Source organism: Oryctolagus cuniculus, chromosome 1, assembly GCF_964237555.1.
Source record: "Oryctolagus cuniculus chromosome 1, mOryCun1.1, whole genome shotgun sequence".
NCBI classification, from domain to species: Eukaryota; Metazoa; Chordata; class Mammalia; order Lagomorpha; family Leporidae; genus Oryctolagus; species Oryctolagus cuniculus.
In genome coordinates, this window is record NC_091432.1 from 178,002,835 (window position 1) to 178,019,061 (window position 16,227).

The window sequence follows — 16,227 nt, forward strand, 5'->3', positions numbered from 1 at the left end:
GGACAAAACAATAACCATACAGAAATTTCACTCACGGAAAACAAATTTCTCCCTTAGTTTTACAGGGAAACTTGTAAAAATATATAGAAATCCAAAATACTGTAATTATGCTTGATCCATGCTATTTGATCCATTACAATCATAAAATATTAGACATAGAAACTTAGCCTAATTTCTTCATTGTAGAGAAGATATTTCTGGGATAGTTAAAATGTTAAGAAGGTGGGGCTGGTGCTGTGGAATAGCACTTGTGGTGCCACCATCCCATATGGGCACTGGTTCAAGTCCCAGCTGCTCTACTTCCAATCCAGTTCTCTGATAATGGCCTGGGAAAGCAGTAGAAGATGCCCAAGTGCTTGGGCCCCTATACGCATAGGAAAGACCAGGAAGAAGCTCCCAGCTCTGGATTGGCCCAGCTCCGGCCATTGCAGTCATTTGAGGAGTGAACCAGCGGATGGAAGATCATTCTCTCTGTCTCTGTCTCTCTCTCTCTCTGTAACTCTGCTTTCAAATTAAAAAATCTTTTTAAAAAATGTTAAGAAAGTATTTTTTAAAAAATATTTCTGTATTTATTTGAAAGGCAGAGTTACAGAGGGGCAGAGGCGGAAAGAAAGAGGGAGAGAGAGGGGAAGAGAGAGAGAGAGAGAGTCTTCATCCAGATGGCTGTAATGACCAGAGCTGTGCTGATCTGAAGCTCCAGGTCTCCCATGTGGGTGCAGGGGCCCAGGGACTTGAGCCATCTTCCACTGCTTTCCCAGGCCAAAGCAGAAAGCTGAATTGGAAGTGGAGCAACCAGGACTCAAACCAGTCCCCATATGGGATGCTGGCATTGCAAGTGGCGGCTTTACCCGCTATGCCACAGCGCTGGCCCCAAGAAAATATGTTTTAATCACACCAGGGTATAAAGATCCTGTAAACACGAATATTATTGAAATATAATTTTAACCCCAGAATTTTGGTAACAATGATGAAAAGTTTTAACTTTCAAGAGAGAAAACACATCTCACGTCTGAAAAATATGATCACAGACCAATGGCTTTTTATTGTCCTGAAAATAAATTGCCAATAAGTATTGCAGTCCTGAGGACCCAGGGCAATGCCTTTATAATTAGTCAAAGATACTTTCTTTTGCCTGTTAAAATTAAGATAAAATTAAATATGTACCCTGTTTCCAGAAAATCCAATGAATTCTAGCAGTCTGATAATTCTTGCTGGTAAAAGAGACAGCATCTGTTAGAAAAAAAAAAAAAGCCACGTTAATTTATGTGTTAGTGTATCTAAATGCAGACAAATTTGAAAAAGAAACAAGCTTAAACCAACTGATATTACAATCATCGCATACTGTAGTTGATTTCTTGTAAGATAAGGAGCCTTAAAAAAAAAACATTTAAAAAAAAAATAATGGCAAAAAGGAGCTTAGCCTTTCCCAAATTCTCTAAAGAACACTGGTTTCTTCATGGGAGATGATAGAGTGATGGGAGGCACCCCTGGGTACCCACTTCCAGAAAAGGTTTCCCTTAGCTTCTCTCAAAAAGCAAGAAGTTGCTGTAGTCTGTGTGTTGTGCAGGCACCACTCCAAGAGGACAGCCCCTCTCTGGGAAATTCCTGATAGAGAGTAGTGAAGGGAAAGTCTCCCTGTGAGCAGAACCTTGGTCAGGGTACCCGGCTCTGCCTTGTGCATGGAAGGAGGCAATGACATGCAAAGCCATGGAGTATGGCCCGGGGTCTGGCCAGATGATTAGGTACACAGGAGGAGCATGATTCAAAACCTGATGACAAGGAGTCTAGGGAGAGATGTATGGAAAGATGTCCCTGAATGGAGAGAAAATGTGAAGATATTTGTGTCCCATGTGAATTCTCACCTAAGAGTGACCTCAGCTGAGAAGGGCTTGAATACATAAGTAGGTAGGACAACCCAGCCCACGGATGTCAGTCAGTCTGTGACCCCAGCCACAGGCTCATGAACAAAGTGGCCACCGTAGCACAAGCACTTGTGTGTATGGTTCTCTTTACCACTTTATTTTCTTACCCATGCCAGTCAAATCTTAACAAGATATCAAAATTTCATTAAATGACAGATTTCCATTCTAACTCCTCACTTCCCTAGAGATCACCAAATACTACTCCCTGTGTTTTATGGTTCCTTCACCTATTTCCAATTTCAAAGTCGCCATTATCTTAGCAAAAATATTTCTCACATGGAAATGGAATTGTATTCCAAGCCTAATAGTCCATTCAGATTGCTATGTGGTTCCTTTATACTGTACAAGTCGGGGCTACTCTGAGCATGAACATTCACTCACAACACATACTGGCCATAGCCTCCAGAGGGGTCATGATGTAAAACAAAACAAACAAAACAAAACAAAACAACAACAAACAAATCCTGTTCTAGCCACTTGTCAATCAGACCAGTCAGAGGTTCAGGATGAGGCTTAGATCAGCCAATGAAAACCTTTAAGTTCTTCTACTAAAGTTTCTGGTTTCTATAAAATCATTTCCTTACCAAATTAAAGGCCCCAGTACCAAGCTTGACACCCCCTTCAAACTCATAGAAGAATTCTTGCTCAAGTTTGTTCTTCTGAATTACGTGCAGAATAGAAAGACATTCCCTGGAGTAAAGAAGAAAACTTACAGTGTTAGGTTGACCACGACTCTGAAATACATGCTTAATCAAATTGCATATTTAACATAACACACTATAATGAATGTCATGAGCTGAAATATTATGGGATTTTTAAAGGGATGACGCCACACTGAGTTTACTGTTAAAACTACAGGGCAATGATCACTAAGAAGAAAAGAGGCAGCCATTTTTACAGTGTTTAGAAAGAGCTGTCTGTCTTAGCTTAAGAAAAGAAGAGGGGGCTGGCGCTGTGGCATAGCGGGTAAAGCTGCCGCCTGCAGTGCCGGCACCCTGTATGGGCACTGGTTCGAGTCCCAGCTGCTCCACTTCCGATCCAGCTCTTTGCTATGGCCTGAGAAAGCAGTAGAAGACGGCCCAACTCCTTGGGCCCCTGTACCCACATGGGAGACCCAGAGGAAGTTCCTGGCTCCTGGCTTTGGATCAGCACCGCTCCAGCTGTTGCAGCCACCTGGGGAGTGAACCAGTGGATGGAAGACCTCTCTCTCTCTCTCTGCCTCTCCTTCTCTCTCTGTGTAACTGACTTTCAAGTAAATAAATAAGTCTTAAAAAAAAAAAAAAAGAAAGAAGCCGGTGCCATGGCTCAATAGGCTAATCCTCCGCCTTGCGGCGCTGGCACACAGGGTTCTAGTCCCGGTCGGGGCGCCGGATTCTGTCCCAGTTGCCCCTCTTCCAAGCCAGCTCTCTGCTGTGGCCCGGGAAGGCAGTGGAGGATGGCCCAAGAACTTAGGCCCTGCACCCCATGGGAGACCAGGAGAAGTACCTGGCTCCTGCCATCGGATCAGCGCGGTGCGCTGGCCGCAGCGCGCCAGCCACGGCAGCCATTGGAGGGTGAACCAATGGCAATGGAAGACCTTTCTCTCTATCTCTTTCTCTCTCACTGTCCACTCTGCCTGTCAAAAAAAAAAAAAAAAAAGAAAGAAAGAAAGAAAGAAAAGAAAAAGAAAGAAAGAAAGAGAGTTCGGCCATCAGCAAGCACACCCAGGAGCTGCAGGATCCAAGGCCACCATCCCACAGCTTCCTTCAGGCAGTGTTTGACAGGAAACTTTGGGGAAGTGGTCAGGTCCTTGACAAATATATTTTTAAAAAGTAATAAGGAATAATTAGATCTCAGGTATCACCTGGTGTGATACAACTATATAATGTATGCAACTTCACTTATGATGTAGTCTAGGCAAACACATTTCACCTGAATCTTAGTGAAAGCTATATGGAAACCCTTTGTAATAATTCTGCAATTACCTCAAAGTGAAAAACTTAAAAATAAAAAGTTTAATGGCATTTTTATTTTAGGATTCTAAAAATATTTTCCTATATTTTTGTTGGTAGTCTTTTAAAATATTGTAATACTAAATATATATGGAATTTATCTTTGTATTAATGCTTTTTTCCTTCAATAAACAGTCAACTTTCTACAAGTATTTATTAAAAATATTTCAACAATTATTAAAAGTTTATTAAAATAATTCAATAAATATTAAATATTCACTAAAATAAGCACTTCAACAAATATAAATATGTATAAAATGAGTGTTAAACATTTAAATGTATAAATACTATATAAATAAAAATAAATAAATGTGTCTCTACTGTTTTGAAAGAGAGTAATAAATATACAAGGAGTCTTCAAAAAGTTCACGGAAAATGTGTATTTTTGCATCAAGATAACTTTTTTTAAATTCTATTTTTCCATGAACTCTTGGAGGTATTTTCATAAATGTAAAATTCATTCAAGAGTTATTCCCTTCTTTCAAAGTCCAGCTCTTTTCCTGTTTCTGATTTTTTTTCCCTTCACTTTCTAGTGCCTGGAAATAAATTTTAAATAGATATTTTGTATGTTTTTCAGAGTTTATAATTGTTATTTGTAGGAGGGCTAATCTACAGATACACTGTCACTACTGATGAGGCGCAGGATGAAAATTTCACATTCTAAGAGTACACTTTTACTCAAAATTATTTCATATATTTTTCATCCATTCAAAATCCAGAAAGTGTGGTTAGATTTCTGGAAACTGACATCCTGTTTTCAGATTTCTTCTTGAAATATTTTTTTGAAGATATTAAAAGAAGGTTAAGGTGTTGATTTCTTTTGCAGTCATCAAAATGTAAACATAATTAAGAAAGAAATCAAAACAGTTCTATAACAGGAAAGGCATACAAGCGGACTTCAGAAATTCATGGAAAATATAATTAAAAGATAAGCATTTCGGTGCAAAAATATTGAAACCCATGCACTTTTTTTTTCAAAATATATATTTTCCATGAACTTTCTGAAGGATACTTATATATGGCCATTCACCTGAAAGCACACCCCAATCCTATCAATCCTACCTGGAACTCAAACAGAAAGCCACACTCTTATTAGCTTATATGATGAGAGTACAGAGTTTAAGGCTGACAGAGTGGCTGCAAGCTAATGGGAAATTTTCCAAATATAGAAGAATCACAGAGAAGGGGAACACCAATACCCATGTCACTCAAATTCTTAGCCAACCCATGAATTATGTGAGTACTGGAGAGACTCCCAGCTGAAGTGGGAAGAGCCCAAACAAGGGACAAAACAACGGAGCAGAGACTCCAGATGCTGCTCATTGGGTACAAGTTAAATGCTCCTTGAACTAAAATCAGCACCTTCAGAACTAGCCTAACAGAATCTGGAGTCTCCACGAGGTACCAATAACTTGTGTGCCACAGAAAGAAAACTGGATATGAAGATAAACAGAAAAACATGATATACTGTCAAAGGAAAAAGCAGTTAAGAGAAAGCAACTCAAAGATGACCCAGATGTTGGGATAATATCCACTCTGCAAAAAAAGATGCTTGTAGTGAACAGCACGTTGGTGATCTACTGAACAAAACCAGGCAGGCTAATATGTGTAATTGGAGTATCAGAGAAGAGTGACAATGGGCAGAGAGAAAATACAAAGAAAGAATGACCACAAATTTCTCAAAATGACACAAAGGTGGCTACATCAAAGATAAACTGCTGAGACCCAAAGACACAAAATACTCTTCAAAGAAGTCAGAAGAAATGACATATCAGCTATTGGGGACTAACAATACAAATGAAAACTGCTCTCTGATCACAAGCAATGGATGCCCTAACACAATGGAAGGACAGTTTTAAAGGGCTAAGAATGAGAAAACCTATTAACTCAGAATAGTATACTTAACAAAAACATCCCTGAAAATGAAGGCAAAAGACATTTTCAGATAAATAAAAACAGAATTTTTTGAAAGCATATATACATAACAGAAGAAGTTCTTCAGAGTGAAAGTAAACAGGAATAAAGAATACAAAAAATGATAAATACAGCAGTGGAGTACATTTTATGTGACATGGTAATATATTAACTCAAGACTGACTATGATAAAGTAAGATGGATACTGTAATCACTAGAGCACCACCATCAAATGACAAAACATAGAGTGAAATGGCTAAGATGACAAAACAGGATTATCCTGGAATGTTTTAAAATTTTAATAAAGCAGAAAGACAATAAGAAGGGAGGAGGAAGAGAAAAAGCAAAATGGCAGTCCCAAGTGCAAACGGATCAACCATCCTCTTATATGCATCTATAAGAAATGCAATTTAAATCTGCAAACAAAGATTGGCTTACAGAACATACATCATGCAAAGACTAAATATAAGCACAAGTAACTCTATGAATATTAAACAAGACAGATTTCAAGACAAGGAATAATCAGAGTTAAATAAGGACATTTTGTAATGATAAAAAGGTTAATTCATCAGGAAGACAGAACAATTATCAACAGAAGTCTAAATATATGAGGCAACTACTGACAGAATTAAGGAAGAAACAGATGACTCCAAACTCAGAGATTCTAACATTGTGATTAAATGACAGAGTAACAGGACAAAAATCAGTAAAGATAGAGAAGATATGAACCACAGTACGGGTTCCTTAATTAACACTTCTATCTACTGCTGAAAGATCTGTTGGGCGGTGCTGCTCTAGTCCATGGACCAACGGCACACCTGTCATTTAAGGCTCATCAGTGGGCCTCAGGAGGAAGAATCTAAGGTTATATAATCAGTAGTGACCTTACTAGCTATCCTTTCAGCTGCTTCGCTCTTCAAATTGTACTTAAACTTAAATTCTGCTGTCCTGTGGCTCAGATTACATACTCAGCCAAAAAACCGAATGCATTTTTACTAACACCAAATTTAAAACCCTAGCCATACTTCTTTTATGAGAATTTGGAAGATCCAAATGGTATACAGCACAATAATCATTTAAAAGCCATATTTTACTTTTTAACTTACTTATATATTTGATAACTTGTTCTAATTTTGAGTCCACCCTTGATGAAGTTGATCATATTTTCATCCTGAAAATAATTCAATTAAATAATTAGATAATTTGGCAAAAACACTGAAACTGTTTCTACAGTTATATATTTGTGTGACTAGAAAATAAATCCAAATTTTTTTATAACATAATTTTTAAATTAACACATTCTTTTTATTTGGGGGGACTTTTACTTCTAAGTTAAGAACAACAAAATGAAAATATTTTCAAAATCCTTGCATTACTCTATATCATTAATGAAGTAATTCTTACCAACTAAAAGCCATACTATCAAACCTACTTTAATAAATAGCATCATCTACTTAGCAATGTTTTTCTTGGTTCAAACAGAATCAAAAATGATTAACCTTAAAGATCTACTCAAAGGGTAAACATTTCAGAATGTTTAAATTTAAATGTTTAAATGGGACTATGGCTTTTCTACCACAAGGGGCTTGAGTAGACTGTCTACTTAATATTGTGAATTTCATTCATACACATTTACAGGCCAAAACAAACTGGTCTGGTTTCTGAAGTGGCTTGTTACTAATATGCAATGTGGTTTCAGGGGGAAAAATCACTTTACTTCTCCTTGCCTGATGGTCATTAAGTCAGTGGCCTAGATGAATGTCATTTTCAGAGTCAGCATTCAAGAATCCCCAGGGTACCTCATAAATTATATACAATAGTTGCTTATGGAAAGCTACTCTGGTAGATGGTGCTAACGTATAGCCCATGTGTTGTATTTCCAAGAACAATGTTTTTCTGGTCTATCAGCATTCAGAAAGATGCTCTGCTATTTCTTTTCCATGCACCTGAGCATTCTTCTGAATGCAGAAGAAAACCGAAGATTGTTTACTAATTTCATCAATTACTTACATGCTTAACCATTTAATAAATACTTCAATAATTGTTTAATAAATATTTCAATAATTATCTAATAAATAATTACTGTAAGGACCAACAGATACAAAATTTACTACACAACTCAAATGTTTATCATCTTATTTTAAGTAATCTTATGATAATACACCTTCTAATATCAACCAGGAAAGAAATTTCTTAATTATCTGCCTCAAAAAAGAGTATCTCATTTCATGATTCATTAATACTTCTTGCACACCTATTGTACACCAGGCACCCAAATGTAAAAGCAGACGAAGCACTATCACATGCTACGGGATGGAGGCACACACAGGGATGAAGACATGCACGGGATATCATGGGAGCAACAGGCAGGGGCATGGAGAGAAGAAAGCTCACTAGAAGCATTGGTGCTTAGAGCACAAAAATGATTACACAATGGCCAGGTGGAGGAAGGCAAAACAGATGTGAACTTTGCAGGCAAAGGAAAATTCAGGTGGAAAGACAGGAAAGGATTAAAGATGATGGTGTGCTTGGCCATCTCTGCTAAAGAATCTACTGCAAAGAACGGATTGACCAATGAGTAAGAAAGCCACCAGCACCCATGCCAAGTGTGCACCACACCCTGCCAGTAGCTTCCTAGGATACCTGTAATGGGGGGAGTAGCATAAATCAGTGAGGGAGGCACCAGTTCCATGTTAAAAAGCCTCCCTCATTTGTGCTATTCTGCTACGAACACTGCCAAAGCCACTGAGTGCTACTGCTAAATTCTGAAGCAGAGAAACAACACGGCGCATCTCATCTTTCAAAGGGCATGCGATTGCAAAATGGAGAATGAGCTGGAGGCAAATGAGATCCAAGATATAGCATCACCGGGTTGCTATACAGCATGGGCAAGAGCTGACCAGCACATCTACTGGAGCAATGACAGAACAGAGAGGACGAGATGGGCTGTGAAACTTTCAACAGGCGAAAGCAGCATGAACATGAAGGCAACAAGAGATGGGGGCATGGAGAAGAGGGGAAAATCATGGATAGCTCTCAGATGTTTAACTTCAAGTCCCCAAGTATAAAATAAACCTTCAGATTCCAGACCTGATATCAAATCCCCATTTCAGAACACATGTCAGAAGGAAGGTTAGGCCTCTGTGACTATCATTATATTTACGAAGGCACTAAGACTGTTGTGATCAACCAGGCTTTACAATGTGCAAGGTTTTAGGACCACAGTGATTAGACTAAACCAGAAACCAACCTAAGAGGCCATCTTCCAGAAGAGAAAAGCCAACTTCCAAAACGACTTGAAAGACTGAGATTGAGGAAGACTTCTCCATTTTATAGTTGAGTTTCCTTCTGCCTCCTTTCAGTCTCTCTCTCAAGTTTCTCTCATGGTAGCCATCACTTCCACCCATGAGAGCATGATACAAAAAGCTGGTTTAAATACTGGAAGATAGAGAGCCAGAGGCAAAGTACTGACATTGAACAGTTTCTAGGGGTAAAGTTAAAATACTGCTTAAGAAAAAGTTTTGCCATTTGATTTAGTGACTTTTAAAAATCACTCTTTGAAAAGAAAATATAAAAGCAAGAACGGGGAATGAGAATAGAAGGAGGAGGAAAGTAAAATCTGAAGTATGCATGACAAGCGTGGCTATCTTTGCATGCGTAACTGAGCTCTGTGGAAGCAATGGGAAGGAATGGAAAGAGGGGAGGGTCAAGGGTTAAGGACACCTGCTGTGGCTGTGCCCCACCCTCTCTGTGGGCAGCCTTCCATGGTTAGCAAGCCCAAGAGGAATGATCTCACAGCTTTCAGGCAAAGAAGCATCCTAAAATTAGGTGTGGCAGTTTCTCTGAAAGGAAATGGAATCACAGTAGACTAAAATTCAAAATGGACTCCAATTGCCGGTGAGTGAAATCAAGCTCTCTGGAGTCTTTTCTTGGCCAAAGTTGACCAAAATAATAAACACGTTTCATTACCACTCTAAGGTAAAAGAACTAAAGCACCTACATAAAATGAGGCACATTTACGTGGTCCTGGCAGTCTTCCCGGTCAATACCGAATCTAAACCAAATGTTCATTACCTGCACAAACGTGAGCGCTGCTTTCTGTAGGAGACACTCGGCATAACAGATCTCGGCATGCATTTCCTCTATTAAAAACAAATAAAATTATATTAAAGAAAATCCCACCTCCACAGTAATTGTTCTGAAACGTTCAGAAAAGACGGGTAGATAAATGAGCCCATGAGAGATACAAAAACTTAGATTGCTATGGTGCTGCCACAAAAGCAGGGCCATAACCTCAGTTCCGAGTCCTTGGGCAGGATTTGCCTGGGAAGTGTGAAATGTTTGGGGAAGTCATCCTTGGCCCCGTTCAAACATCTCTGCAAAGGGTTGGGCACTTGGCGTCAGAAACCCAAACTCAGCTCGCAGGAGGAAGTCAAGATTCAAAAGCGCTTTTTAGAAAGAGCAAGCACTTACTTTTTAACGTAACAGCCACAGGAAAGTTTAACACTTTTACAAAAGGTTGAAGAACACTAAAAAAGTGCTAGCTTTAAAAATAGGAAGGTGTGACAATTGTGGCAACTTCTTGAAGAGAAAGCAGCAACTCTAGAGAGTTCTGTGCAAAAGCACTGCCCTGCAGGTCCAAGTCAGGATTCCTTCCGACTCACAGATGACATAAAGAAAGCACTAATCCAGTTTGGGGCGGATTTGATCATTCAGATGTCTCACACAGGAACAAGACACCCACAGCAAGGGGCTATGCAAAGCTACGCATATGCCAGGGACATATGGAGCCCCCAACAGACACTCCTACCTTCCTAAATAATTCAATATGCTTGCAGAGACAAAGGAGACACACTTTGCCTCCTATCTTTGCCCAAACACAATCAGCAGATGCTCACTTTATTTGCGGGGTGCAAATGGGTATGTTATTGAAGAAAATGAGCCTGGGGTATTGAATCCCCAGAGTGGAGGAGAGCCTGTGCCACGCCCTAGTTAGGGGGCCCTGAGGAAGCTACCCAACCCCTCTCTGCTGGTTTCTCCCTTCATAGGGTCCACTGAGAACATCTCCACCTCTCAGCAGCAGGATTACGGAAGGCCCTGCCCGTGGGGCTCACTCTGTGGGGTACGCACTTGATAAATGTTAGCTACTTTTACTAGACCGTAGCCCCAAGCCCATGTTGGTGCTTGGTGGTAAAAGCTCAGAAAACAGAAAGCAGTTTTATACCAAGTAAGTGGCTGAAAAACAGGGTATTTCTATGTTATCAAGAATGCTGCTCAATCAAATGAGGTAAGAATCAAGGCTTTCTGGGCCAGCGCCACGGCTCACTAGGCTAATCCTCCGCTTTGCGGCACCGGCACACCAGGTTCTAGTCCCGGTCGGGGCGCCGGATTCTGTCCCAGCTGCCCCTCTTCCAGGCCAGCTCTCTGCTGTGGCCAGGGAGTGCAGTGGAGGATGGCCCAAGTGCTTGGGCCCTGCACCCCATGGGAGACCAGGAGAAGTACCTGGCTCCTGCCATCGGATCAGCACGGTGCGGCGGCCGCAGCGCACCGGCCGCCAGAGGGTGAACCAACGGCAAGGGAAGACCTTTCTCTCTGTCTCTCTCTCTCACTGTCCACTCTGCCTGTCAAAAAAAAAAAAAAAAATCAAGGCTTTCTTTCATCTGCACATGTAGAAGATGCCCCCACCAGACACATCAACCCACTGGCTCATAAATTGGTTCGGCTTCCTACTAGCATGCTTATATTCCAAATGTTTAATTCACAAAGAAGCAATGAGGCAGCTAAGATCCCCAAGGGCACACAGACAGATGGGGCCCAACCCCAGAGAAGCAAAACTTGAGGAGTTACAGCCTGTGCCATTCCAGCTACATCAACAAGGGTCTCGGTCCCGTGTGAGCCACTAGATTTTCTCAGCATGTTCAGCGGGACACGGACAGGTCATTTTCACTTGCACAATGTCACCCAAATACCCTCCTCCGTGAAAACTCTGTAACAGAATAAGAGTCATCAGGAACTGGTAACTCGGAAAGTCTGCTCAGAAGCATAGACTTCTGGCACGGGGACCCTGCAGAGAGGACGACGTGGAGTCAGAGGGCCAGCTGGAGGACAGGCACCCATCAGGCCAGCCTGCAGCACTGTCAGGGAGAGTCCAGCGGGGCTCCTGTGTCTGAAGCACAAGGGAGATCAAAGGAGGAGGGGACACAGAACTGGAAAGGTGAACGCCCTTCAGTGCAGTCAGTAGACTGCAGTGGGTCCTTGCAGAGATCTGAGCAGGAGGAGGGGGCAGATCAGGGCTAAGCTCAAGATGACATCAAAGACCGTATAAAGGATGCAACAAGAAGGCAAAGGTGGAAGACATGAGAACTTGAACTCTGTATTCCATGTGTATGATTTCTTCCTGTTAAATCCCTTTCACATCCTAGGTATTGCATGTAAAAGTCTGTTTTTAAAGGCAATATGAAACTCATCTGAGAAAACCCATCCATAAGCCATTGATAAGTGTTAGCCACTTTTACTAGATCGTTGTCCCAAGCCCACGTCAGTGCTTGGTGGTAAAAGCTCAGAAAGCAGCAGTCAGCCATGAGACAAGAGTGTGTTCCATGAACAGTTTAACAAAATACACTTGTGCAGAGAACTAGACACTAAAGAATGTAAATGGAAATCACCAAGAGGAAAAACAAATCGCATACTAAAGCTACAATGTTTTGACATGCTCTCTTGAACACAAAGTCTGGGTTGCAATGACAGCCAAACTCACTAAGAATAAAATGCAGCTTAATTTATAAAAGACTTACTCCTGCACTGCAGCTGATTCACGCTGGGCTGCTTCTCAGAATTAGCCGTGGGAAATTCCCGAGTAGGTGCCTACCAGAACACCTCTACATCATAATTATAAAGTCCTTGGTCCACTAATGGAAGTATCTTCAGGAAGCATGAAATGCTAGTTTAGCACAGCCTCTAGGTATAAAGTCTAAGTAAGCTTGCATTTCAGAACGGGCTACAGTCACAGCTAGTTTACTTTATAACAGCTGTAAAAAGTGGTTTTTTACCTTAGTCCAGATTTCCTAAAGTACCACTACTCAAAGACCTTACAAAAACCTAAGAATACAGTATCATCTATTTTCAAGATGTCTTGAATATGGGAATAATTCAGTATTTCTCTCATCAATGGGGACACATTCTTGCCCTTTTTTGCCTGCCTACAGGATAGAGTGTAGGGAACATGGAAAGAGGTGTAGTTTAGGGAAAACCTGACCAAGTCTAAACCAGCTCTGATACGTGGTTGGCCATTTATTTAACTTCTCTGAACATCAGCTTCTACTCTATAAAGACGTTACACAGATTATACTGGTAAATGGTAAGGAAAGCACCAAGCATTAGATCTGACACATAAAGTACTTTAAAAAAACAGAACATGCTGTTATTTTTTAAATTATTAATTATACTTACATCAAAAATATTCTTCCTAAAACTAAGATGTAAAATAAATAAATATATCTATATCTATCTATCTATCTATCTATCTATCTATATATATATTTGACCTACATTTGGCCATGAGGAATGACTCTGACAGCAGTATTCAGAACTGCTGTTGCTTTAATCAGCCATGCCTACATCTAGTATTTTATGCTACCTCTTCCAGAGAACAAGCTTCACAGGTACAAATTTTCTTGGAAAAGATAGAAGCTTTATACTAAAACAGTCACGTGCCAAGGACCTATGTTTCTTCCACAGGATTGTTCACTTGCTCTTTCCTTGTAAACCATCTGACTAGAGCTGAACATGAAACTTCCAGGCGGATCTCAGTGGGAACAGCAAGCAGTTGACAACAGGAGTCACTTCCTCCCATTCATCTGATTAGAGGGTGACAGCCATCCTTGGATTCTTGAATATTCCTGAATGCCTACAAATCAAGCATCCTTCATGTTGTGAAACATTATCATTGTTTGAAGGACCTCAAAATTACTTTTACCTTAGAATAAAATTTTAATGGCTTACCAAAAACTGAAAGATCTCATAGATGGATAGTAAGAATATAATCTGACCCAAGCCTTTGGAGGAAAAAATTGGGCAATATCTATGAATATTTTTAAATTTTCTAACCCTGAGACCCAGTAATTCCATTTTCAAGAATCTCTCTTATGATATACTTAGAAAAAATATATAAAGACATACGTACAAGACTCTAGGACAGCTAACAGTGAAGAATTCAAAAGAATATTAACTGTTCCCCAACAGAGAAAGAACAAGTAAATTACAGTACTTTCATCCTATGGGATACTACATAATTGCTCAACAGAACAAAGCAAATTCACATGTACTGACCTAGGAATAAATCAATGTCAAAATCACATTGTACAACAACATACATTATGTGAGCCTATGCTTATAAAAATAAATAATACATAAACCACAACAAAAACCCTTTGCGCGTTATGCATATATTTGTATTTGTACACAGAAAAGTCGGCCAAGCCTCAAAACCAACTGTTTGTAGTGATGGCTCCTGGTGGCCGTGTGAGATAATTTCTCCACTTCAGTATTGAACTTCAGGAAAATGATCACTTTCTTTTTCTGATTTTTAAAAAAAAGGAAAAAAAATCTTTCAAATGGCTCTGACCTTCACTCAGCTGCTCCAGTGACCCTCGAGAGAGAAGACTTGAAAAGGATTCTACAACTGTGCATTTCTTCCTGTACCTGCATTAAATAAATAAAATAAAAGGGGAGATGGGAAAGAAAAAGAAAAAAAAATACAAAAACAAATCAGACTGAGCTCATTTTCACTTGACATTCACTTCAGTCCCAGTCACACCAGAGTCATCTAGCTGGAACTCTAAACCCTAAAGTCTGGAGGGCAGAGACCACTCTGTCCCTACACTGCAACTCCCAGCACTTAGGACCAGGCTGGCACCCAATCCTTGTTCACCCAATCCCTGTTTGTCCTGTGGCTAAACCCTCATGCCAGTGAACACCAAACTCGCAAAGCATTTTCCTTTATCTCTATGGCTCAGATCATTAGTTCTGCAGCAAGAGCCTCCATGGGCAAAAATGGAGTTACAGTACAACAGCTGGAAACTCTCTTCATTGGAGGGGTTTGCAGCCTCATCACATGAGTGAGGAGTCTCAACCATGTTAAAATTCACCAACGCTGGCCGGCGCCGCGGCTCACTAGGCTAATCCTCCGCCTTGCGGCACTGGCACACCGGGTTCTAGTCCCAGTCGGGGCACCGGAATCTGTTCCAGTTGCCCCTCTTCCAGGCCAGCTCTCTGCTGTGGCCAGGGAGTGCAGTGGAGGATGGCCCAAGTCCTTGGGCCCTGCACCCCATGGGAGGGTGCAGTAGAAGCACCTGGCTCCTGGCTTCGGATCAGTGCGATGCACCGGCTGCAGCGCGCAGGCCACAGCGGCCATTGGAGGGTGAACCAACGGCAAAGGATGACCTTTCTCTCTGTCTCTCTCTCTCACTGTCCACTCTGCCTATCAAAAAAAAAAAAAAATTTTTTTTTTTCACCAACACTAATAATAGCTTTTACCAGGTTCTTCCTATCTATACAGAGTAAAGCTTCAAATAAAAGCAAAATGCCATCTCATTTTGACCAACCAGAAGTTTTCAAATGTGTCCTTCTAAAAACAGATGAAAACATTCCCATCTGAATTGGAGGATCTAAGTCAAACAAGGTGCTGCTGGCTTGGCGTGGCATGGACTGACCTGCAGTACCTAATCTCACCCACAGGCGGCCCTTGAGCGCTGCCTGCTGCTAACCCCACTGCAATCTCTCTCAAGCTCTCCGTAGGTCAGGTCTCAAACAATCAGAAAGAAAACTGAGAGGTATGAATGCCAAACAGGAATCATACTCTAATTCCTGATAGGAGTTTTTTTAACTCTGTTTCATAAAACTGCAAGGGGTCAGGAAGCTGAGAAGCTAAAGCTCTTTTCTCTAACAAACAGTGGCCAACTTCAACTCAAAGCTCTCAGGGGGCAAACAGCATGCATTCTGTCACACAGACAGGAAGGTGTGGCATCATCTCTCAAGTCTCTAATGCTGCAGGCGTACTTTTGGCAGGTTTGTAAAGCGTCCTTCATGGCAGAAATGCCGTTTTGGATGTCCTGTTGCTCGAAGGTCATGACAGCCTGCAACACCACAATGGTACTGTAGCCCAGCGCATGGTACATGCTCTCCTTAGCCCTGGGGAGAACACAGGGAATTAGTGCATTTCACTTCCACAGATGAAGCATTCCAGGCTTTCACTGATACCAAAGGAAGCTCTAAAAGAAATGCTTGTCCTGACTTCCACAGGTATAGCCTTGACTTCTCCATCACAATCATGGAAATGACATGGACTATGAAAGGCATGCTTTTAAGAACTCAAGTATCAAGGACTTTCCCATTTATACCCA

General features: G+C 40.9%; 1 protein-coding gene across 4 annotated transcripts in view; it reads right to left on the reverse strand.

Moving 5' to 3' along the window:
- Nucleotides 1-16,227, reverse strand: part of TTC39B (tetratricopeptide repeat domain 39B) — a 146,389-nt gene that overhangs the window by 37,769 nt on the left and 92,393 nt on the right. For all 4 annotated transcript variants that reach the window (XM_070052366.1, XM_008254654.4, XM_051845482.2 and 1 more), the window contains 6 exons: nt 15,884-16,015; nt 14,451-14,527; nt 9,902-9,969; nt 6,934-6,998; nt 2,507-2,612; nt 1,165-1,230 (listed from right to left, as the gene is read on the reverse strand). In XM_070052366.1, coding sequence (XP_069908467.1) covers nt 1,165-1,230; nt 2,507-2,612; nt 6,934-6,998; nt 9,902-9,969; nt 14,451-14,527; nt 15,884-16,015 — 514 coding nt within the window. The remainder of the gene's footprint in view (nt 1-1,164; nt 1,231-2,506; nt 2,613-6,933; nt 6,999-9,901; nt 9,970-14,450; nt 14,528-15,883; nt 16,016-16,227) is intronic.